The 25,417-nt window shown below is 43.8% G+C and overlaps 1 protein-coding gene across 2 annotated transcripts in view; it reads left to right on the top strand.

The window, feature by feature from the left end:
- The window catches only part of psd3l (pleckstrin and Sec7 domain containing 3, like), a 217,391-nt gene that overhangs the window by 142,676 nt on the left and 49,298 nt on the right, over nucleotides 1-25,417 (top strand). For both annotated transcript variants that reach the window (XM_007908594.2, XM_042336805.1), the window contains one exon: nucleotides 23,891-23,934. In XM_007908594.2, coding sequence (XP_007906785.2) covers nucleotides 23,891-23,934 — 44 coding nt within the window. The remainder of the gene's footprint in view (nucleotides 1-23,890; nucleotides 23,935-25,417) is intronic.

Raw genomic sequence — 25,417 nt, 5'->3', positions numbered from 1 at the left:
GAGCAGCTATAGTTGAGCCATGGGGTATATCAGGGTAAGGTATCTACTCCAATGTGTTCTCTTGTTTTGTCTGTTGCCTTGTTGCTCAATTCACTTTTCATGATCTGTTCCAGGTTGTCACCTTAAATGTTGAGACAAAATGTTTTTACAACAACAATAAATTACACTTGTATAACCCCCTTCACATTAGAAAGACATCCCTGGGCAGTGGGCAGTCAGGGATTTTTGGACCGAGGAAGGGTAGCTGAAGGTACGTCAACAAGGAAGGTCTTTAGTTATACAGGACTTGAAGGAGGCAAGAGAGGGGGTGAGGTAGAGTGATTGTGGGATAGAGTTCCAGACTGTGGAGCGGAGATGCTGAATGCCCGACGCCAACGGTGGGGCGGGAACTGTAGGGGACCTGGAGCAGGTCGGTGTCCGCCGAGCAGAGGGAGCGGACAGGCTAATATGTGGTTGGGAGGTCGGAGTGTTAGGTGGAGCAAGACTGTGGAGGGCCTTGAAGGTGAGAACGAGGGTTTTGCAATCGATTCTCTGTCCACAAACTGATTGTTGACGAAAAAGTCGACATCCTTGCTTTCACTGAAAACTGGTTAAGGTTGGGTGAAATTGCAGGTCTATTAAATGTACAATGAAATTGATGATAACCATCTGTTTCTACCCGTCTGTTTTACTTTAAAATACATTTGTATTGTTGAAGTAACATGCCTATTGGGCATTCACTGTGAGAGCAGCAGAGGTTCATTGTTAATGCTTCATCGAGAAATAAATAGGTACGAAGATCCAATCTGTGTTACATAACGATTACAGCATGGAAACAGGATATTTGGTCCAACTAGTCTGTGCTGGTGTTTATTCTCCACATAAACTTCCAGCCCTCCAATACCCCTCTCCTATATTCCTCTATTCCCTTTCTCCTCGTGTAGGCATCAAGTTTCCTCTTAAATATGTTGATGCGTTTTCCTTATATTTATGCTCCCTTTGGTTCGGATTCACAAACAAACCTTATCAAATCTTTCATAATTTTAATCAACTGTGTTGTTTGACTCCTGGAAAAAAATAGCTGAATGAATATTTGGAATGTTGAAGAGTAAGCAGAGATATGATGGGAGTGAAAATTGTGATGTGATGTTATCATTGAGATAACTTCATTGATGGATATACTTGAGGCCCGTCTGACACTAGCTATGGTTGTGAGCCCACCCCCTGGCCCAACTCGGTCACAGTGGTTAGGTCCAAAGCCATCCTGCATTGGCTATTTGGCTTTCTGGACCACACTTTGAGCCAGCCATTAGATGGGGGGGGTAGGGGAGAAAGGATTCACATTCACATCTAAGTATGAGACTGATTCACCCCATCACACAGTCCTTGCCAGGCTGCACTGGCTCCCAATCATTGAACGGATCGGCTTCAAGATCCTCTCACTCGTTTTCAAATCACTTCATGCCCTCACACCTCCCTATCTCTCCAACCTGCTTACTCTCCACTCCATCACCCTTTGCCTCCAGTCGGCTGGCTCCGGCCTCCTGTTTGTCCTGTAGCTCAGTGGGTACAGCACTCGCTTTGCAAGCGAGAGACCTGAGTTCAATTCCAGGCAGAGGGCGAAACCTTGGGCAAGTTTCCATACTCCACACGCCTAATAATAATCCCTCCAAAACCAAAAACAATAATAAATTGGTCATTTTCAATCTACGACTGTTTGTGGGACATTGCTGTGCGCAATTGGCTGCCGCGTTCGCCCACAAATATACAGTCAATTCACTTTACAGTGTGTTCTGTGAAGCGCTTTGGGACGTCCTCCTGACGTGAAAAGCGCTATATCAAATGCAAGGATTATTATTATTATTATTGTCTCTTGTGCCCTCCGCTCCACCATCGGTGGTCGTGCCTTCAGGCACTATGGCTGAAACTATGGAACGCTCTCCCTCAATCCCTCGCCTTGCCCCCTCCCTCCCCATTATCAAATCCTGCTTAAAGACCTTCCTTTTGATTGTATTTACAGTCACCTCCCTCTCCCCCTGTCTTCGGTGTCAGACACCGCTACTGTGAAGCGCTCCGGGATGCCATCCCGCGTGAAGGTCGCTATATAAATGCAAGTTGTCGTTGCTGAGCTGCTGAAACGTGTGGTGCTTCAGCTGTCTCTGGAGGTAGGGAATTGAGAGAAGCTGATGTTATTATTAACTGGAACCTTTGAGCGAGTTGCGGAAAGTTGAGGAAAGCGAGGCTGCCACATCCAGACACTTTGAGGGTTATTTACATTTAACTATTCTTGCCCTGCCTGAGGTGGTTTGGTGTACACAGCTTGTTGCATATCATAGAATCATAGAATTTTATAGCACAGAAGGAGGCTGTTTGGCCCATCGTGTCTGCTGGCTCCTTGAAAGAGCTTCCAAATTAATCCCACTCCCCCGCTCTCTCCCCATAGCTCTGCAAACTTGTCCTCCCCAAATAATTATCTACTTTTCTCTTAAAAGTTGTTATCAAATCGGCTTCCACCGCCCTTGCAGGCAATGCATTGGAGATCTGAACAACTCTCTGGGTGAAAAAAGTTCTCACCTCCCCTCTGTTTTTTTTGCAAACTATTTTAAATTTGTGTTAAAAATGTTGTTTATGCTTGTGAACTATCAGCTTTCCTGGGGAATATTGGGATTACTTTTAGCAGCAGCAACACACTGCCAGAGAGGTCTGTATCAAAACAGCCCATGAATCTCACCAATCCGTCTTAAAGATTGACAGTTTGTTTTTTATAAAATGGGTGAAGGCGAGTTAATCTAATTGTACAAGAAGCATATTTATCTTTTTTGCCTACGTTGCACTTCAAAGGCAGAAGTCAATCCTGGGGAATCAAATTGTTTTCCACTCCCTGCACCCATTGTCTGCACAATCCATTCTCTCTCTACAGCCAGCGTAACACCGATTACATTCTGAATAAAGCATGCTTCTCAATGTGCTCCTTCATTTTGTCCAAATAAATAAAAATATAAATTGGTCACTTCAATCCACGACTGTTTGTGGGACACGGCTGTGCGCAATTGGCTGCCGAGTTTTGCCCACAAAATACACAGTCAATTCACTTTATAGTATATTCTGTGAAGCGCTTTGAGACGTCTAGGAGACATGATAAGGCCCTATATCAAATGCAAGGACTGTTATATTTGCAGATATGCAGTATCTGTGTATGTCAGTGTCGTGTCCCTTCACCATCCTTGTAGGATCTCTGACCAAAAGTGACAAAATCATTGGCAACGTTTAATTTGATTTCCTGTCAGCCCCCTGGGGAACAGTCACTGGGGGCAGGGAATAATAATATAATAATCCTTGCATTTGTTACAGTGCCTTATCACGTTGTTGAGACGTCTCAAATCATCCCACTCAGCTCCTGTTAACTCTTTAAACCAAAGCCCACGAGTAGGGTGGTCCTAGCTGGACAAGCAGCCGGAAAGCAATATTAATGGCAAGTTATGCAGATTTAGCTGGTTAGACTCCAGCAGTTACCCCAATGTACACTCTGGGGTCTCAAAGTCTTGGCTCTTGCCAACCTGCGCCTAATATTTTCTGGAATTAGATAATAAGGATGTGTCCCTCCAGGGAGAGAGTGCACATTCCATTCCAACAATCTATCTCTGGGATCTCCATGTGTCGGTGGGATGTGTGGAAATCTCAGCTTGGTTTGGATACTCTTAAGCAATGTGATGGATTTCCCACATGTATCAGACACTTCACCATCCACATTATGCACCATCCTTGGGACGTCCTCCCGACGTGAAAGGCGCTTTAAAATGTAATTTTGTTGTTGTGAACTTCTGTATTTGCCACAATGTAAAACTTTTCAACTTGAACCTGAAGGAAATCCTTGCGTGTTCTTGCATTTGACCAGTAGGGGACGTCTCTGTTCTCTTTGAAACAGCACTGATACAAATGTGTAAATCTCGTTTGTGCCTGGACTTCAGCAGCTAAAAATTCACAGGATCTTATCTTAAGAACAATGTCTCCGCAATCTTAGATTTCAAGACCATTGTATATAGTTCAGTGGTTAAAGAACTCGCCTCACAAGCAAGAGGACCAGGTTTTGATTCCTGGGCAGGGCGAAATGTTGGGCAGGTTTCCTTACTCCACACAATTCTGTTCACCAAGCAGTAAGTAGGAATCTGGTTGTTAGCTGATTGGCGGATCACTTTTCCGGGTGTAATAATTCCTCCAATTTAAAGAAAAAGAAACAATTTGCTGTGCGCAATTGGCTGCTGAGTTTCGCCGACGAAATATACACTCAATTCACTTTACAGTATATTCCGTGAAACGCTTTGAGACGTGAATACGTGAATATCTTGTGTATGTATGTGAATATAATTTGTGATTGAGACGTGATAAGGCACTATATCAAATGCAAGGATGATCATTATTATCTTGATGCTAAGACAGGGTGGATTTTCAGGCCTCTGGATTTAATGAACGAATAGAATTGAAGATATGGGAGTTCAGAGCGAGAGAAAGAGAGAGAGAGTGTGTGGTGGAGGTGTTGCCTTGTTGGACATTTTGATATTGGAATGTTTTTTTCAGTGGAAAGGTTGATGGCAACCCTCCGTCTTGCCCCCTCTCTCCCCTTTTTCAAGTCCTGCCAGAAAACCTTCCTCTACGACTCTGTGCTTACGGCTGCCTCCCTACACCCACCTTCATCCCCTCCCCCACTCCCCCGGGCTTAGAGTCAGGCTCCGCCACTGTTATGCTACTCTGCGTGGAGGGCGCTATATAAGTGCAAGTTGTCGTGGATAAAGACCCCCATGGCACTATTTGAAAAGAGGTGCGACTTTTTCCTGGGACATTAATGGGATCAAATTGGCTACTGCATTTGCTTACAAATTACACAGTCACTACACTTCACAGTAAAATCCTGATCGGCGCTTTCTGACATCACAGCGACTGCATAGGGCGCTATTTCAAATGCATTTACCCCTGGATATGACCCTGATATTCGAATTACTGTTGGCGTGTCTGTGTTTGTCGGTGTCTAGTTGGTCGCTGATGATGTTGTGCCATCATATTTGTCCGAGTTTATCTTCAATGATATAATTGTTTGAGGATTAATGTCGTTGCTTTTCATTTCATTTTCTGGCTGGGTTTAGTGCTCCTAATGAGCGCAGATTACTTTATTTCACCAGCTTGAGAACCTAACCTTCTCTGAGACTCACATACATATTCATTAGAAAGTGCACTTCCTGGTGAGTGGGAACCTTATTGCTTGCATATGTTCAGGCTTTCAGACTGAAAATATATATTATATATATATATATATATTTCAAATCAGCAGTGTTGGTGTTTAACAAGGTCTATGAATAACAATAACAACAATAAAATTACATTTGTAAAGCGCTTTTCACATTGGGAGAATGTCCCAAGGCGCTGAACAGTCGGGGATCAGGATCTGAGCATGGGGGTGAGGGCAGGGTTGGGGGGGAGGGCAGGGTTGGGAGGGAGGGAGGGAGGGCAGAGGGGGGAGGAAGGCGGCTGAAGGCACTGTCGAAAAGGAGGGTCTTGAGATGTACATTGAAGGAGGCAAGCAAGGGTGCGAGGCGAAGGGATTGTGGGATGGAGTTCCAAAGGGTGGGGGCAGAGAGACTGAAAGCCCGGCCACCAATGGTAGAGTGGGTTGGGTGGGAGACCTGGAGCAGACCGGAGCCGCCTGAACAGAGGGAGTGGACAGGTTGATTGGGGATCATCAGGTCAGAGAGGTGTGGGGCGGGGGGGGGGCAAGGCCATGGAGTGCCTTGAAAGTGAGGACGAGATTTTGAATTCTATCCTCTGAGGGATGGGGAGCCAGTGGAGCCGGATGAGGGAGGGGGTGATGGGGTCACGAGCCTAGTGCGGGAGAGGACTCGAGCTGCAGAGTTCTGGATGATCTGCAGCTTGTGGAGGGAAGAGTTGGGGAGGCCGACAAGGAGGGAGTTTCCGTAGTCGATCCTTGAGGTGACGAATGCGTGTATGAGGATTTTGACCGCCTGAGGGGTGAGGCAGTGGAGTCGGGCAATGTTGGGAAGGTGGGAGAAGGCAGAGCGGGTCATGGCACGGATATAGGGGGAGAAAGGACAGTTGAGGATCGAACAAGACTCCTAGGTTCCTGACTAGCTTGGTGAGGTGGAGTGATGCTGCCAGTATCTGATGTAATGGCTGATGAGTAATGGCAGTCTCCCTGCTGGTTTGCCATGGTGATCTCATCAGGGTGAGTGGTCAGGACAAGTGTGGGAGCACAATAATCATCACTTCCATCACTCCGGGACGCACTGGGTTTCTGAGAAGGGGACTCAGAAACACAAAAATCAGTGGAAAACCTTGAGATTTGACAGCAATAGCGCTGCAGAGTAATGTGCCACAAGAACTAATGTCAGACACTGTCTCCACACTCCACATGATGTAAAGACCCATTATGGCTCAACATAATGGGTCCTTTACATCATGTTAAGTAAAGAGTAATTGTAATTTGATGGCAAAGCCTGTACCTTCAACTATGAGCTCAATGTTAACTTTCTGTGAAGCAATGGTGCGCCATTAATTGTTGAGTTGTTTGGTAACCTGCTTCTGAAACATCTCTGTATGGCACAAACGCACTTGTGTTCTCTAATCACTGCAGAATGAGTTGACACATTGTTATTATAACACTGGTCTTTCATTTCAGGGCTGTTTGTGGGACATTGCAGTGCGCAAATTAGCTGCCGCATTCACCTACAAATATAGTCACTACACTTTATAGTATGTGAAGCACTTTGAGACATCCTCCTGACATGAAAGGCGCTTTACTAAATACACTGAATGTAAGTATTATTATGTCTCACTGATGTGCTACATCAAATGCAAGGATTATTATTTATTCTTATAATAATAATTATCGTTATATTTGATAAAATACCTTTCACTTACAGAGGATGTTTCAGAGGTGCTTCATAGGATTCATTATAATAATAATACTTACTTATAACGTCTCATCACGTCTTCGAGATGTCTCACAGCGCTTCACAGAATATATTGTTAAGTGAATGACTGTATATTTTGTGGGCGAATTACGGAAGCCAATTGTGCACAGCAGTGTCCCACAAAGAGTTGTGGATTGAGTGACCAAATTATTTTTGAAGGAATTATTACCACTGGAAAAGCAATCTGCCAATTGACTAACAACCGGGTTCCACAACAACAACAACAAGATTCCATTTATAGAGCGCCTTCCACGTCGGGAGGACGTCCCAAGGCGCTGTACAGTTGGGTCAGGACCCGAGCAGGGGGGAAATGGTCAGGGTGAGGGGAGGGAAGGGAGGGAGCGAGGAGGGGGTAGAGAGTCGAGAGGGGAGCTGAAGGCACGGTCAAAGAGAAAGGTCTTGAGACCGGCCTTGAAGGAGGAAAGGGAGGAGGCGGCGAAGGCACTGGGGGATAGAGTTCCAGAGCCTGGGGGCTGAGAGGCTGAAGGCCCGGCCACCGATGGTGGGACGGGGGATGTGGAGCAGACCAGAACCAGAGGAACGGAGGGTACGGGCAGGTAGATAGGGGGATAGTAGGTCGGAGAGGTAGGAGGGAGCAAGGCCGTGAATGGCCTTGTAGGTGAGGATGAGGATCTTGAATTCGATCCTCTGGGGGATGGGGAGCCAGTGGAGGCGAGCGAGGGTGGGAGTGATGTGGTCGCGAAGCCTGGTGCGGGACAGTACACGAGCTGCAGAGTTCTGAATGACCTGCAGCTTGTGGAGGGAGGTGCCAGGAAGGCCGGAGAGGAGAGAGTTCCCATAGTCCAGCCTTGAGGTGATAAACGCGTGGACCAGGGTTTCAGCAGCGTGAGGTAGTGACGTAATCTGGCGATGTTCCGGAGGTGATGGAAGGCGGTGCCAGTTGTGGTGCGGATATGAGAGAGAAAGGACAGCTCAGGGTCGAGCAGAACCCCGAGGTTCCTGACTGGCTTTGAGAGGTGGAGAGTGCAGCCTTGGATGCTGATGCTGTCAGCGCCTGAGGTGCGGAGGCGCTGACGTGAGCCAATCAGGAGGGCCTCAGTTTTGCGCACGTTGAGCTGAAGAAAGTTGTCTCTCGTCCAGGACTCGATGTCGGACAGGCAGCTGTCAGGACATCGGTGGTCGTGGAGTTGAGGGTAGAGGAGGAAAGGTAGAGTTGGGTGTCATCCGCATACATGTGGAAGTTAACCCCATGTCTGCGGATGATGTCACCACAGGGGGAGCATGTAGAGGGTGAAGAGGAGGGACCGAGGACAGAGCCTTGAGGGACACTGCACGAGACAGTGCGGGGGCTGGAGGTAAAACCATTCGTGGAGACAAAGTGAAGATGGTGGGAGAGGTACAACCTAAACCACTCGAGGACAGGGCCTTGAAGGTTGAGGTGGGAGGACAAGCGGTGGAGGAGGATAGCGTGGTCGACTGTATCGAATGCTGCCGATAGGTCGAGGAGGACGAGGAGGCAGAGGGAGCCCTGGTCACAGATGGTCAGGATGTCATTGGTGACCTTGACCAGGGCAGTTTCTGTGCTATGGGCAGCACGGAAACCCGACTGAAGGGGTTCGAATAATGAATGGGTGGAGAGGAAAGAGCGCAGCTGTGTGTGGAGTAAGGAAACTTACCTAATGTTTCGCCCTGCCGAGAACCCAGCCTGGTCCTCTCACTTGCGAGGCAAATTCTCTAACCACCAAGCTACAGGACTCCAAAAGCAAGTGACTGAATTTTTGAGGTGAACGTGGCAGGAATACAAATGTCACAGTGCCATTGAATTCAACTGGTGAGGTTGCTGAGTGGGAAAGCTGAATTCTGAACAGCCACCTAGTGGCAGTGCAGTCCTGAGACCAGGTTTAGGGGCAGGAGAAAGGGGAACTTGGTAAAGGGATGGTGGTAAGAATAGTGGCATCTAATGGAAGCAGGACTGAACCCCTAGTCATCTTGGGTTCCTTGTAAAATTGGGTGATTGTTAGTTTTCTAGGTAAACGCAGCAGCAAATTTACATGCAGCAATGTCCCACAAAGGGCCATAGAGTGAGTGCTCAATTTTATTTGGGGTATTGTTGACCAGGATAATCGGAGAGAGCAACTCCCTTCTCTCTTCAAATAGTGCCACGGGGTCATCTGCGATCGCCTGAACAAAGCCCTGGATGGTTTACCATCTCATCTGAAGGACGTCACCTCCAACAATGCAGCGTCATTGTATCACCTTAGACTAGATGATGTTCAAATCCTGACTTGATCCCTAAACCTTCTGACTTCTGATTCAGGGGTGAGAGTGCTACCAACTGAGTCAGGCTAACACACCAACTCAATCCAACACTTTGCGCCTCGTGAAAGGTCACCATTTTCCAGCTCGTGTGTCCTACTGGTGGCTAATATAATTCTTGCACCAGTGCCGATGATTTTATGATTATATCTCTGATCAAAGTCCTGTTCATTTTCCATTTCTTGCAGCCTACTATGCAGTGTTTCTTTTGGTGCTGGCTTTGTTTCTGCCGGTGGGTGGGAAAGAATAGTTTGACCAACCGGCTGTTGACTTCACTGATGGGAATCATTTTGAACTTTCTATTAAAAATTGCAAGTGAACCAATAAAGCAAGATTTTTTTTGAGTTTGATTTGCTTTGGGTAAGCAACTTCAGAGGCACGTAACAGATTGGTTGATCAGGCAGAGAAATGGCAAGTGAAATTTAATGCAGACGAATATGAGGTTATGCATTTTGGGAGGAAGAATAAGGAGAGGAGGTTTAAAAGAGATGCCCATAAACTAAGTCTTATTTGTTAATTCCAAATGAGTAGTTTCTCTGACAAGTCAGTTTCTCTGACTTCTCTGAGCTTCTCTGACTTGTAGGTTTTCAGTTAAAATACTCACAAACCCCCTGATAAAAATTTATGATTATTATTGTTATGACATTGGACATTCTTTTCATGAGTTTTTTATGGGACACTGCTGTGTGCAAATTGGCTGCCGCATTCGCCACAAATACACAGTCACTACATTTTACAATGAATCCTGTAAAGTGCTTTGAGATGTTTCAATAGTATTGGTGCATGACATCAAATATAAAATGTAATAAAATTATTATTACTGTGCTTCCAGTTCTGCTGCACACAGTGACTAAGGCAGTTCATTTTATGTTCTTCTTTCACTGACAGATAATGGGCTGTATAGGTTATCTGTGCAGGTGGCTCATCACAAAGCCCATGAGAAATGCATGTTGGCAAATGCATACTTTATTCTTTAACCCTGAGCACCTCAGCGCTTCTCAAAACACCACTTCTTAATTACTGGGCACAGAGACTGAACTTCTGTTAGCTCTAGGGCAACCATAAGCCTAGATGCTTGAAACTGCATATCGCAGCTATGAAATATACAGTTGATTCATTTTGCAGTATATTCTGTGAAATGCTTTGAGACGTTTTGAAGACATGATAAGACGCTATATCAAATGCAAGGGTTATTATAATATTTTAAAGATTGACCTCAGGATGCGACTGTAAAGGTCACCGGTGTTGTGATGGGGTAATGGACACTATTTCCAATCTGCAGATGTGCAGGCCAAGCTAGTCCAGTAGCAGCCGCCTGCTCCTTGTTCACATAAGCTTCTAATATGCAGTGACTTTCGTTCCTAACCACCATTAATTAGTTCACTTCACCATGACCCTGGGCTATCCAGATATCACATCATCCATCACTGATTAATAGCAGACTGCAATCCCTTCCGGCTCATTGAATGCTGGTGGGATGATGGGGAACAACGGATGTCTGCAGTGACCTGTGGAGAACAAGGCCAGAGGTTGCCATCTCTCTATACCAGGCTAACATACACCTGAGTGTTCCTGGACTTGCTCCTCAGCTGTTGTATGTCACACATAAGCTAACTTGATTATTTTTATAATAAATAAAATAATAATAATCCTTGAATTTGATATAGCGCCTTATCATGTCTTTGAGATGTCTCAAAGTCCTTCACAGGATATACTGTAAAGTGTACTTTGTGTATGTATTTTGTGGCCGAAACGTGGCAGCCAATTGCACAAAGCATTGTCCCACTGTGTGGATTGAGTAACCAAATTATAATTTTTTTTAATGGATTATTACACCCAGAAATAATGAAAGGAATATTTTTGCCACTGTGATGCTCGCTGGTCATTTATTGTACCTTTGTGACCGTGATAAAACCGTGGCTTCTGATTGATGCCTGCTGCACTTCCTCTACCTTTCTTCTGAATAAGTAAATCCGTTTGAGGGTGAGTGATGGCTCTTTCCCTTCATCAATAATTTTTTGCCTTTCGTGCTCATTCTCATCAATGATTCATAGCCGTGTATTAATCGTTGACTTGCTAGATCACCACAAAATGGCCTGACTGTAGTGACCCTCATCATCCTGACGCACAGCCTTATTCTTAGCTTATTTACTGCTTCATCATTCCCCGATTGGTCCGAGGAACAGACCAATCTCTCTACACTTTCTCTCTCTCTCCCTCTCTGCCACCCGTCCGCCCGCACTCCATTATTTTATTGAAAGGATCCATCAAAATCTGTTACCAGATTAAACACTGAGTTTCAGGTGCTGTTTCACAATGTGCCCTGAAAGGAAGAAGTTCAAAGTCATAGAGAGGGTGCAGAAAAGATTTGCTAGCATGACACGTACCAAAGATGAGTAGTTTGACCTATCATTAGTGACTGGAGGAACTGGAGAAGACTGGGATGATATTACTTATCAGAGATCTCTTATCATTAAAATCATGAGAAACCTTCACATCTTTCAATAAATAGCCACTTATCTCGCTCATGAATTGCTGCCTCTGTTAGAATTTTACTGAGATTCTGTTTTTATTCCCTAATATGGGAACGGTGTATTTTGCTTTAATATCTGAACTGCTTCGAGCACTGAGAGCTCTTCTTTCATCTTCAGTGTAACTTGATAACCTGAATTTTGAATAAAGCGCAACTCTCAATAATTGTGTTTTGTTCCCCTCTGTGGAGCCTGTTTGAGAGAGGAGGATTTGCCATTCCCCAAATGGTTAGCAGCCTGTATTACTTAAAATAAGAACGTCTTTAAAACGAACAGAGCAAAGACATGTATTGTTCTGCCCTTCAGTAAAATGGTCAAAGAGAAAGGTCTTGAGACCGGCCTTGAAGGAGGAAAGGGAGGAGGCGGCGAAGGCACTGGGGGATGGAGTTCCAGAGCCTCGGGGCTGAGAGGCTGAAGTCCCGGCCACCGATGGTAGGGCGGTTGGGGCGGGGGACGTGGAGCAGACCGGAGCCAGAGTTCCCATAGTCCAGCCTTGAGGTGATAAAGGCGTGGACCAGAGTTTCAGCAGCGTGAGGGGTGAGGTAGTGCCGTAGTCTGGCGATGTTTCGGAGGTGATGGAAGGAGGTTCCAGTTGTGGCGCGGATATGAGGAAGAAAGGACAGCTCAGGATCGAACAGAGCCCCGAGGTTCCTGACCGGCTTTGAGAGGTGGAGAGTGCAGCCTTGGATGCTGATGCTGTCAGCGCCTGAATAGTCTGTTTGTGAGCGTTCAGCAACAACAATTTGCACTTACATAGCGCCCTCCACGCAGGGTAACATCTCAGACCACTTGGTGGAGCCTGACTCCGAGCTGGGGCGGGGGAGGTGACTATAAGCATGGTCAAAGAGGAAGCTTTTCATGCGGGACTTGAGTAAGGGGAGAGAGGGGTCAAGGTGGAGGGATTGAGGGAGAGTGTTCCAGAGCTTCGGGACTTAGTGGCTGAAAGCGCTTTCAGTTCAGCTTCCAGTGAATTATGAACGCGTAGTTTTGGCTGAGAGCAATGACCATATTCAGACTGACGGGAAATTCTAAACTTAAAAATAGCATTTCCAAGTGGCGCACATAAACAAAAAATCACAGGTAAAAACTCGGATAAGAATTTGATAAGATACTGTGTATTTTCACTCACAAAGTATACAGTCACTACCCTTCACAGTAGGTGCTGTGCAGCGCTTTGAGACGTCTTGAAGGTGTGATAGGCACTATATCCAATGCAAGGATTATTAATAATGATAAGCCTGTCTAGCTGTTAGATATTGACAGAACTGAATTTTCCCTGTCCCTTGTTCTTCAGTCAGAGAACCATTGAATTTACAGCACTGTTTACAACAAAGCCACTGTTCCCATTGTGTATTTGTTGGCACTTTGAAAGAGCAATCCTTTTAGTCCCATTAACCTGTGATTTCCCCACCTCTGCAATTCCTTTCAATATCTTTCTGGGCACTACACTTTAGGAAGAATGACATGGCCTTGTAGAGGGTGCAGAGGAGATTTACTGGAATAATACCAGAGTTGAGGGATAACAATTATGTAGAAAGACTAGCGAGGCTGGAATTGTTCTCCTTAGAGAACAGAAGGTTTAATAGGGAGATTTAATAGAGATATTCAAAATTCTAAGGGGCAGAGTGTATTGAAGACTAATTAGATATTGTGGTATTCATGGGTTGCTATTTAATTGGGTTGCAGAAATTGCAAATTATGAAAATAAAATTCCCAGTAAAGATCTGCAAATGTACTGCTCTTTGTATACTTAATGTTAAATGTATATTAAAGACCATTAATTGCAAATGCCAACTCTTAGTATTAACTATCAGTGTTAATATTCTATTACAGTACAATGCAAAATTACATTTGTAAAGCACCTTTCTCATTAGGAGGATGTCCTAAGGCGCTTATTGAGTACTGCATACCACTCTATGCATCTACAGTGTTATTGGTACACAACGTTTACGACAAGATGCACAGTCACTATATTTTAAAGTGTATCCTGTAACGCTCTTCGAGACACCACTGAGCCTGAGGAATGCTAGATAAATGCAAATTGTTGTTATTGTTGTAAAGTGCTTTGAAATGTGGTCCCGATGTGAATTGCACTATTTCTAATGCCAAGATTGTAATTTTGTCCCCCTTCAATGTTATCCTGACCTTTGTATTTGATGGTGCCTATAGTGACAATGTTTCAAAGGCTGCACAGGCCATTGCTCTCAAGTGTGGTGACTGTTTGCAGTAACACAGCAGTCAGTTACACACTGCAGTCCAACAATCAGCCAAGAAATGATTGATGGCCAGGACTCTGGGGGAAATTCCCTTCTCTTTTTGAATAGTGCTGTGGGATCTTTAACATCCACCTGAACCAGCTGATGAGACCTCGGTTTAAAGTCTCATCCCCAGGACGGCACCTCTGACAATGGAGAACTTATAATAAATAATAATAATATTCCTTGCATTTGATATAGCTCTTTAATATCACATCTTCGAGAGGTCTCAAAGCGCTTCACAGAATATACTGTAAAATGGACTGACTGTATATTTGCTGGTCGAAAAGGGCAGCCAATAACGCACAGCAGTGTCCCACAAACAATCGTGGATTGAGTGACCAAATTATTATTTTTTTTGGAAGGATTTATTACTCCCGGAAATGCGATCTGCCAATCGACTAACAGCAACAGCTACTTGCACTTATATAGCACCCTCCATGCAAGGTAGAGTCTCAGAGCGCTTAACAACCGGGTTTCTATTGACTGCTAGGTAAACAGAGGCATGTGGAGTAAGGAAACTTGCCCAACATTTTGCCCTGGTGGGAGTTGAACCCAGGTCTCTCACTTGCGAGGCGAGTGCTTTAACCACTGAGCTACAGGAACCCCTGCACTGCACAGGAAACAGTTGTCCGATGAGTTCATTCTGAAACTTGTGGTGGACACAAACTCTTATTTCCCCACCTGTATTAGCGTTGAGAACAAGGCGGTTTGTGAGGGGCTTTCCTTGAAAATACAATTGTGACGGACTAATATTTAATCATTAGATCATTGTGGAGTCCTGTAGCACAATGGTTAGAGCACTCGCCTCGCAACAGAGAAACCTGGGTTCAATTCCCAGCAGGGAGAAACCTTGGCCAAGTTTCCTTACTCCACCCTCCTGATAATAATCCCTCAAGAAAAACAAAAACAAAGCAATAATAAATTGGTCACTTCAATCCATGCCTGTTTGTGGGACACTGCTATGTGCAATTGAGACTTCGGGAAGATGTGAAAGCACTATATCAAATGCAAGAATTATTATTATTCCAAAGTACTCCATCCTTATTATGACAGAGTTTTTTTTTGCAACTTTTGTTGCAACAGTGAAATCTTCATTTCCAGCTATGTTCCTGCCAAGTGTTACTAGGAAGCCTGCCAGCCTCGGTGAGAAATAGAGAAGGGGTGAGAGATTTCTCAAGTTGCTAATGTTAACCAGTGTAGAATATTAGGTGTTGGTTGTAATTTTGGAGCGCTCCCAATGTTCCCCCACACAAAACTGCTTTTTTGCCAGAGGCAGAACAGTCGATTATTCTGGATAACATCCTGATAAAGGGCGTCAAAAGAGGCAAACAATCAACATTCTGCAGCCGAGAAGGCACTTTGACACTTTGAGGCCTGACCTTATCTTGGGCGTGAAAGTTCAGGCATGTGCAATGCTGAGATTTTGCCATCATTGTGTAACATTCAAACTGTTCAGCTCACAGAGGAGCAACCCAGCCATGTGCAAACTCTCTAAGGCACCTGCTTTATCCATAGTGTCTCTGTGAGGTATCCTATGTGAAGGGCGTTACATATATTGCAGGTGTTATTTTTGTCTGTCAGCTATGGTCTAGGTCACACATGTCACATGTTTCACTCTTATTTTTCCCATCATCTCCACTTTGGCTTCTCCTCCAGCCCTCGCACCATCACATTCCTCAGGGCTCTGTCCTTAATCCTTAATCTTCTCTTCAATATTTACGTGCTTCTGCTCAGTGATATCGTCTATATAGAATATATATCTTATGCGTATATGCAGATTACACCAAACTCCATCTCTCTGCCTCCACCCTCGTCTCCTGGGCCACTGCTGTCCTGACGGATTTTTGTCACCCATCAAGTCCTGATGGCCAACTTTTTCCAGTTGAATGTCGACAAGACAGAGGCCCTCTGCTTGGCTCCCAGTGACACTGTTCACAGATGCTCTCTACATTTCAATGAGCCAGTATGGCCTGCTCCATGTCCCCTGCCCTAGCCGCTCCACCATCAGCGGTCAGGCCTTCAGCATTTCTGCCCCCATCATCTGGAACTCCCTCCTGGAGTCTCCCAGCTCGCTCCCTCCCTTACTTTCTTCAAGGCCCGTTTCACGACCTTGCACCTTGACCACTTGCCCTGTCGACCAACCCTCAGCTCAGGTGCAAGCCCTTGGCTGTCCAACGCCTTGGGACGTGAATCATCCCGACGTGAAAGGCATTATATAAATGTAATTTGTTGTTGTTTGTTGTTGTTGTCAGTGCACAGTTCTCGCTTCACTTTGTTAAACTTGGTTTGAGGGCTGGGTTCAGTTCCTGGGCAGGACGAAACTTTAGGCAAGTTTCCTTACTCCACACGCTTCTGAATAATGGTGCATTTATCACTCTTGCTGAACTTTTTTTCAATGGATTTTTTAATGCCTCAATTGCGATCAGTTGACTAAAACCACCCAAGAAAGGAATTAAAGAGGGGTCAGAAAGGTCATGTTTAATTTTGCTCTCTTGTTCCTGACTCCCTGACCAGTGCAAATAATCTATTTCTGTTCACACTAACATACTGTTTCTCATACTGAAGACGTCTGTCAGGTCACCACGCCTACTCCACCTCCCCCCCCCCCCCCCCCACCAACCTTCTCAACTCTAGTGAAAAAAAAGCCCTAGCTTCTCAAGTCTGTCTGAGTATCTGAAACTCCCTCATCCCGAATGACATCCCAGTGAATTTACATTGCACCTTTTCTGTGGCTTTCACATACTTCCTGTAATGGGGTGCCAAAAGCTGTACACAGTACTCCAGCTGAGCCCTAACCATGGTCTACATTCAGCATTAGCTCATCATTACCTCCTTACTAAGCCTCTGGATATAAAGCCACCGATTTCATCTCTCTGCTGTCTTTTCTCTCCCTGTGCTGCCCCCTTTAATAATGATGATAATAATAATCCTTGCATTTGATATAGCGCCTTATTACGTCTTCGAGACGTATCAAAAGAGCTCCACAAAATATACTGTAAAGTGAATTGCCTGTATATTTTGTGGGCGAAACACCACAGCCAATTGTGCACAGCAGTGTCCCACAAGCCTATGTATGTATCCACAAACCAGATTTCTCTGCTTCTCTACTCGCATTTGCATGTTACCATTTACAATAATTTCTAAAATAAATAAACTGCGATAGTATGTGAATAATAATAATTCTTACATTTGATATAGTACCTTTCACATAGGGAGCAGTGGGGGAGGTAATAGGGGGTTGGGGGGGAGGTGTGGAGGTTGCCACCCCAGCGGCTAATAGGTGTATGTATGGCATCTTTGCTTCCCACTCTGACTCACTTCCCATCACTCTGTGCACTAACTCGTGCCTTGCACAACCTTGTGAGAGGCTGCAATGGAGAGTGAAAGGAAGATAGGAGGAGCTGGAGGCCTGAGGCAGTGAGGAGAGCAACAGGAAGGTGGGACCACTAATGACCAATGGCTCTGCCACTGATTAGAAGGATGCCTCAAAGTGCATCAAAGGATGTAATGTAAGGTGTAGTGACTGCGTATTTTGTAGGCAAAGGTAATGCAAAATGTTTTATAATGTAGTTTGCTTTCCGTGCCTCACAGCTAAATTTCTGAATTAGAAATATCTTTTAATGAATATGACAAAACCACGTGATAACAAAATCATTTTGAACTGAACAATTTTCTGGAATTTGCGAGAGCCAGGTGCTGAGTCCATCTTGAGCTGGTACTTTGTCTCACGAGCCATCCTCCTGACGTGAATGGGGCCATTATAAATGTAATGAACTACGTAATTACATAAAAAGAAAAGTCGAATTTATCTGTAGCAGGTCATGAAAAGTCTGCAAAGCCTATGTAGTGCTTCATATATAATTACTTGTTAAGTGTAGTTCCTTGGAGCTATTTAATAACTTTGATGGGACCAGTCTTCATGTTATTCACACATATCTCAGGCGTTTGCTGGTCTTTCAAAACAAAACTCAAAAATCTTTATGCTTCTGACAGTAAATTTGTTTCAGTCTGGCTCAGTTGTATGTGTAGCACTCTCGCCTCTGAGTCAGAAAGTTGTGGGTGTTCAAGCCACACGTCGGAACTTGGAATCAGGTAGTCTAAGCTGACACTCCAATGCAGGACTGAGATTGTGTTGCATTGTTTGAGGTGCTGTTAAACTGTTCAGGTGGATGTCAAAGATCCCATGGCACTGTAGAAAAGATAAAGGAGTTCCTCCCAGTGTCCTGGCCAACAATCCCCCAGATAAAATACAAAATTACATTTGTATAGCGCCTTTCAAGTTGGGAGGACGTCCCAAGGCGCTGGACAGACAGGGATTTGGGCCCGAGCAAAGGGGTACTGGGATCAGGGAGGGTGGAGGGCAGGGAGGAAGACCCGACTGCCAATGGTGGGGTGGGCCAGGTGGGGGACGTGGAGCAAGCCAGAGCCCGCTGAGCAGAGGGAGTTGACAGGTTGATAAGGGGTTAGCAGGTCACAGAGGTAGGTAGGAGTAATATAGGTCACTCACTCCATGGTTGTTTGTGGGACGATTGCTGTGCTGGCTGACCACAAATACACAGTCACTACACTTTACAGTATGTCCTGTGAAGCGTTTTGGGACATCTTGCACGATGTGATAAGACAGATGCTGTATCAAATGAAAGCATCATTATCATGAATGATTTAATCCTTCACATCACTCCATAAACACTCTACCTCCTCTCGCGTTCAATTGCATTCTATCGTGAACGATATGGAAAGTGAATATAAGAATATAGGTATACAGGAATGTGAGTTACAAACAATGTAATCAATAAGAAAACCAACTGGTGAGTTTAAGGTAATATTCCATCGCTTTGTTGATGTTACTACCAGAATGGATGTTTTCATCTAAACTGCTCACTGAATTAGTGCCTCAGCACTTTACTGACTGCCAACAGTTATGGTTGATGTGATGAATTCATGTAACTGATAACTGCTGCTAAAAGGAAAGAGTTTCTTACTTCCTTTGCAAGTCTAAACAAATAATGTAAATTATATTGAAATCCATGCAAAGTGCACTTCGACGGGTACATGTTCTGTACAGTAGAACCCTGTTATAAAGATAAGGCAAAATACTGCAGATGATGGAAATCTGAAATAACAACAGAAGTCGCTGGGAACAAGCAGCAGGTCAGGCAGCATCTATGGAGAGAGGAAAATTAGTTAACGTTTCGATTGGTTCATGAAGAAAGGTCAAATACAATTTGTATCAACTTTTGACGTCCCTTTGAATTTTTCTTTCCGTTTGTAACTTCTGTTGAATGTTTTATTAGAATTACGCTTTGTTAGAAACATAGCAACATAGAAACAGGAGTAGGCCATTCAGCCCTTCAATCCTGCTCTGCCATTCTATAAGATCATGGCTGATCCGTACCTCAAGTCCAATTATCCGCCTTTGCCCCGTATCCGTTAATACCCTGACCTAACAATATCTACCCACCTCAGTCTTGAAGATGGGAATGGATCCAGCATCCACAGCCTTTTGGGGGAGAGAGTTCCAGATTTCCAGTTGAACTGCTGACTACTGATGATGTGCAGACAATAGCTCGGGGCAGCTACTGAGCTTATGGTGTGAAGGTAATGAATTAAAATGCACACAGCAGAAGCTGAAGCACCCTGCGTTAATACTGGTATCTCATGTTAATTTAATGCTCCTGCACTGTTGGAATGAGCAGATCCTTTAAATCATTACCTGATCACCATCATTTGATCACTAATTGGGGGTGGGGTGTATGGAGGGGGGGGTGAGAGAATCATATTCATTGTAATTCTTGTAATGGCTTGATTTTTAATGGGAGTCATAATGTTTAGTGTTGGCCCTTTAATTGTAGGCTTGCAGTTACTGAAGAAGAGAAATTATGGACTTTTGTTTTAAAACCAGAGGTGCGGAGTTTTTGAGCATGCAAGAATTATCGAATTTTAGGCATTTAAAATATAGGCTCCAAGTGTTTGGGTGTATTGTTTACGTATAGTACAAATAACATAATGTAAATTATATAGTATGTGTGTACACATCTATAAGTATTCATGATTGATATATTATTGGGTGCGAATGTTATATATTCATATCATGCATCAGTTTTATATATATACACATACAGGTACATAAAAACTTGAAGCATGAAAGTTGCTGTTAAATAAAGTGGCAAGATCTGAAACTTGCGGTGCAAGAAAAATCACGTTATCGTGAGAATCCTTTAGACAAGTGACGACAATGCCTAAACCAAGAGAGAGAGAGGCTAACTACCTTTTGTTGAGCAGAACCCGTGCAGCTCAGAGAGAAAAATAACAATCTGAAATTGACACGGACATCAATCTTTGTGATCCATACTGATGCTTTCTGTCAGCAGCTCTCTCTGTAATGGGGCGCGAGTAAAAAGGACCAAAAATCTGCCAATAAACGGTGTGTGCAGAATGCTCACATTTGATTCGAGCGTTGGTGCTGCTTATATATGTACACGCCCTTTCGTAATCCAGGCTCAATTTGCCTCGCGACATATAGCTGGCAGGCAGTTCTCTGCTTTTATTTGTGGCTTCTCATTGCCTACCTTTTTAATAAGCTTGCATTCCAACATCGGTAGAGCAGTCGTGTTGCTATTTAGAATGTAAATGAATTGTCTGTCTGGCCTTTTGCCATTGGCTCCATCCATTCAGGGGAGATTTTTTTTACCCCTGTAGTGACTTAGAACCCCCGATTGTGAGCCTGTCCTGAAATGATCATTCCGAATCAAAACAGGATTGCAAGTCGCCAGCAAAGGCAGGCTCTCTGCTTTTGAAGCTGAAGACTCCCGTGGTCGCCTAATGCATCTTGATCAAATGCTGATTGCTGCACTTCAGATTTAGGCAGTGTCAGTGCAGTCTCAGGCCTTTGATCCAGAGGGAGACTGAGATTTAGCAAGTGCCTTTTCGGACATGATCGGTGTGAACAGTGTACAGAGTGCCAGCAAAGTCCGAGTGCGGACCGGTGGATCAATGAGATACGGACGGGAAGATGCATTGAGGTACCACCCTCGCCGGTCAAAGTCACTGAAAACCTCTTATTCCACTGAGTTTGCAGCTCCACACCCTCCAAAAAGCAAGGTAAAAATGATAAATATCAGCTTAGCCATGAGAAACAGCTCGTGTGTGTGTGTGTTTGTTCGTGTTATGCATTATCTGCTGTGATAGGAACACGACATGCACTGTTTGTATTGCTGTGCAGGGGTTTTCAGTGTTGCTTGCTGTATTGCTGGTGATCTGTATTATTTAGCTAAGCTTTTCTCCTTTGCTGTAATACAATAAAAAGAGCTTCTCAAGAATTTGGCTTTTTTATTTTCGTAACCCATGGCTGGGACCAATTTAAGCAAAAAAAACACACTGAGAGAGGCAGCTTAACTTCCTTTCGTTGAGCAGAACCATGTAGCTCGGAGAGAAAAATAACTGATACATTTAAGGGCTTTTATTTTGCGTGGGTAGAGGAGGATGCAGTGCTTTTAGAATTTGTAACAGCAAAAGGAATATAATTGTAACTGCAGGGTGGGCAAAGCGTCTTAAAACGCATTGCTGTTTATTACAGAGAAGGTTGTCGACAGTTCTGGATGTGCAATGATTGCAGTACTAGCACATACTTTATAATGGCATCTTATTTTTAAAGAACTGGTTCTCCTCACTAGTGGATTGAGGTTCCTTTTTGTGCCGGTTCTCCCAACTCTCCCCCACCACCCCCCCCAAAAAGAAATATCCCGATAATGTGTCTATTCCACAGAACTGCCGAACACAGATTTGCTTTGAATCCTTCGATTGTGTCTACAGTGAGCAATTATTTTATCGTGGGCTCAGATGAGGATACATTTTTTTTGTAAATACATTTTTGTGTCTATTAAAAAGGTTTTTGTCTGTGTGCTTTTAGGTGAAGGTCTGTTTTCTGTAAACCGTTTTACAGAATTTGCTCACTGATAGCATTGAAATGCCTTTACCGCTTGTAAACAGCATTGCTTCCCAGATACAGCATGGTATCTGTACAACAATGTGGGAGCATGATGTCAATACTGCAATATATAGATGTTAAGCACTCATCTCTGATCCAGAAGGCTTCAAGCCCCAAGTTGGGACTTCAACCTCAGTCGAGGCTGAAACTCCAATGCAGCGCTGCTTTGTTGGAGGTGAGACTTTAAACTGATGACGGGTGTGCCTGTTTGGGTGGACGTTAAAGATCCCATGATTCCCATATTCAAGAGAAAGAAGGGAGTTTCTACTGGGATCTTGACCAACAATCCCCCGAATAAAATTGGTTATTCACTTGGTGGCTTTTGTGAGACATTGCTGTGTGCAAATTGGCTGTTACGTTCTCATACAATATGCACAGTTGCTATACTACACATGATGTATCTCTGAAGCCCTTTGAGACGTCTTGATGATATACGGCACTATATCAAATACAAAGACTATTATTACATTATAGGGAGGGTAGTATCTGGGCAGCAATAAAGATGAATGTGGTAAAGAAGAAAAACAATAAAGTAACCATGCTTCTGTTTTATTATTTTCACTGCTCGAGCTCCAGTATGTGTCCTGACCTACAAGATTAATCTCCAGGAATATTTGGTTGTACATGAGTCTAACTGAAAGAGGGAGGGGAGGAGATGATGGAGGGGTGAGGTGAGGGAGGGGAAAAAAAGAGTTGTTGAATCTTGGCTTTGGTGTTTTACCATCACAACAATCTAATTGACATTTGTCTCAATTAAAACTGTGTAGAATTAGCACAAGTGCTGTTTAAACCAGGGAGATCACCATAGAGAAATTTACAACAGTTTGAGTTAAAAAGCTGGGGTAGTCTCGGAGCACTCAAATTTACTCCAAATTGTGACATTGTTTTAAGGTTGCAGAATAACGAAAAGTCAAGTATATAAAAATATATTTACTTTACATATAACTGGTATCCTAAGCTGAGGTTTGATTATTTGAGTTAACAAAATGTAATTATTTTAACATTTACACCTACAAAATACACAATCATTATACTTCACATTATACCTGTGAAACACCTTGAGATGTTTCAGTTACATGATAAGACGTTATATCAGATGCAAGGATTATTATTGATATTGATATTATGCGGGTGATTCTCCTGCTTCAAAGTCCGGATGATCACAGATGCTGTATCAAATGCTATGCTTTGGCAGTTGGTGAATGAATTTGCATTCACCAATAGCTTAAAGTGAAAGTCAAGTCTTTACTTCTCAATTCCAATGCTGATTGGAATTGATTCAGTGAAGTAGTCTGTTCACTTCCATCCCATTATACGGGAAGTATAATAATGTGGCTCTCCTGCAAAGATCCTCAAAATTTGAAGCATTACAATGGAGGGTACCAACTGCTGGACTGCCAAAATATTATTATTGCTTTCAAAATAAACCTCATCATCATGCCTCCTCTCCAGTTTCTTTCATGCTGTGTTTCTAAAACAAATGGTTTCTGTATATTTTTCAATCTCTTATTTTTTTTCAAGTAAAATAGAAATCCTAGGGCAAAGAGCATTACTTAATCAGTAAGTTTGATTTCTGGGATTTGCTGTGATAAGCTAAATAGTTGCTACATCAGGGGTGCAGAACTGACATGTGGTGAAAAATATTTGTCGGCATTTGAGTAACCATTACAGTGGCAGCAATCATCAATTGCGCGCAGGGTGATTGTGCCACAGGCGTCTGTAGCTTTACACCCTTCACCATCCAGCTTACTCAAAGGGCTCTGTTTTATCATGCACGGCCTTGCATTAATTGAGCGTGTCCTGCTACAGCATGGAGGTAACTGATAGCTCCTCAAAAAAACAAACGTGTCTAAATGGCTGCTTCTGTTTGTCTTGCAGCCGCTGTACAACTCGATCAAAAATGAAAAGCTGGAATGGGCAATGTAAGTATCTTGGAGGCTTGTGTCTGTTAGTGTCTGTGGGATTGAATCTCCTTAAGCCTTCCTCCTGTTAAAGTCTTTGGAGGTTGGCGGAAATACAAAAGATGGTTTAGTTGTGGTATTAACCCATTTACAATGCATCTAAAAATCCGTCTGGTCTCCTCTTCTGTGGAAAGTACAAAGCATGTTAATATGCTAATCAGCGTTTACAATTCATTGTTACAAATGAGCATGTTGTCATGTTTCAAATTATTTCCATTTCTTTCTGGTGCTGATTAAATTGGTTGCGGACTAGCGGGTGGGTGCTGTAGTGTAGTCTTCTCTGCATGCGCTAAGGAGTGGCAAACATTGGGAGAGTTATGCGATCAGCTGATTCTAGATCAAACGTCAGATGGATCATAGAGAAAGCAACACTGCTTACGCTAATCTGAGGATGTGCTGGCATTCCTAACTTCAGAGGAGTAAACCAAATGTACCATCTTGGCTCTGTTGTTGTTGTTCAGTGACTCATAAAAGCTATTGTTTGATGTCAGGCAGAAAGCCTGTTTTATGATTTTTTTTTCTGAGCTCACATTCGCACACTGTACTTGTAATGGAAACTGCAGTGACATAGAAACATAGGAATGTACAGGATTTCAAAGGTGTTTTGGGCTGGTTACACATTCTGGCCTACCACCCCGAGTGCAGGTGGGGAAGGTTCAATATAATAATAATAATAATAATCCTTGCATTTGATACAGCATCTTATCATGTCTTCTACACATCTCAAAGCGCTTCACAGAATATACGGCAAAGTGAATTGACTGTATATTTTGTGGGCGAAACGTGGCAGCCAATTGCGAAAATGAGGAGACGCCTTATATAAGTATTTCACTGCTGAAGTACTTATGTGAACCAATTTAGGCTTTTCGACTTGAAACTTCGTTAATCCAGGCTTTCGGGCATGCCATTTTGAGAGAAAATAGCTAAAAGGATGATTTTCTCAAGATGCCCTCCCAAGACCTTGAGAAGACATGGATGGAGAAAAGCCAGTAGATTTGTACAGGGGAGGAACTGTACTTCTCTTTCTCTCCGCCTCCCCCCCCCCGCCCCCATCCACCTCCTCCTCACACACAGTCAGAGCAGGAAGTGTGGGAAGAAAATGGTGTCGTTGCTATCCCTGCTGTTCGGAACACCTGACAGGAGGTTTGAAAGAGGCTGCGTACCTGGAATTTGACCAAGGTAAAGGGTTATTATTCTTGTACAGCAGGGAGACTGGCAGTTATGATTGCATATTGGAGATAGTTGAGTTGCAACTGCTCTGTGCTTAAAATATATATTGACAGGGAAATAATAAGGGCTGAAAATGTGTCAAGGAGTCGAGAATAGCGACTTGTAGGTAAACTGGATGCAGTTTGTTCTGACCAGCGCTACTGACATCTGCTAAGTGCAACTCCTCATTGAATAAAGCATTTTTCCAGATTAATGTATTAGGTAAGCAGAGTAA

Source organism: Callorhinchus milii, unplaced genomic scaffold (assembly GCF_018977255.1).
Source record: "Callorhinchus milii isolate IMCB2004 unplaced genomic scaffold, IMCB_Cmil_1.0 Scaffold1, whole genome shotgun sequence".
Lineage (NCBI taxonomy): Eukaryota > Metazoa > Chordata > Chondrichthyes > Chimaeriformes > Callorhinchidae > Callorhinchus > Callorhinchus milii.
The sequence above is the reverse complement of the archived record's forward strand: the minus strand, read 5'-3'. Positions and strand labels throughout refer to the sequence as shown.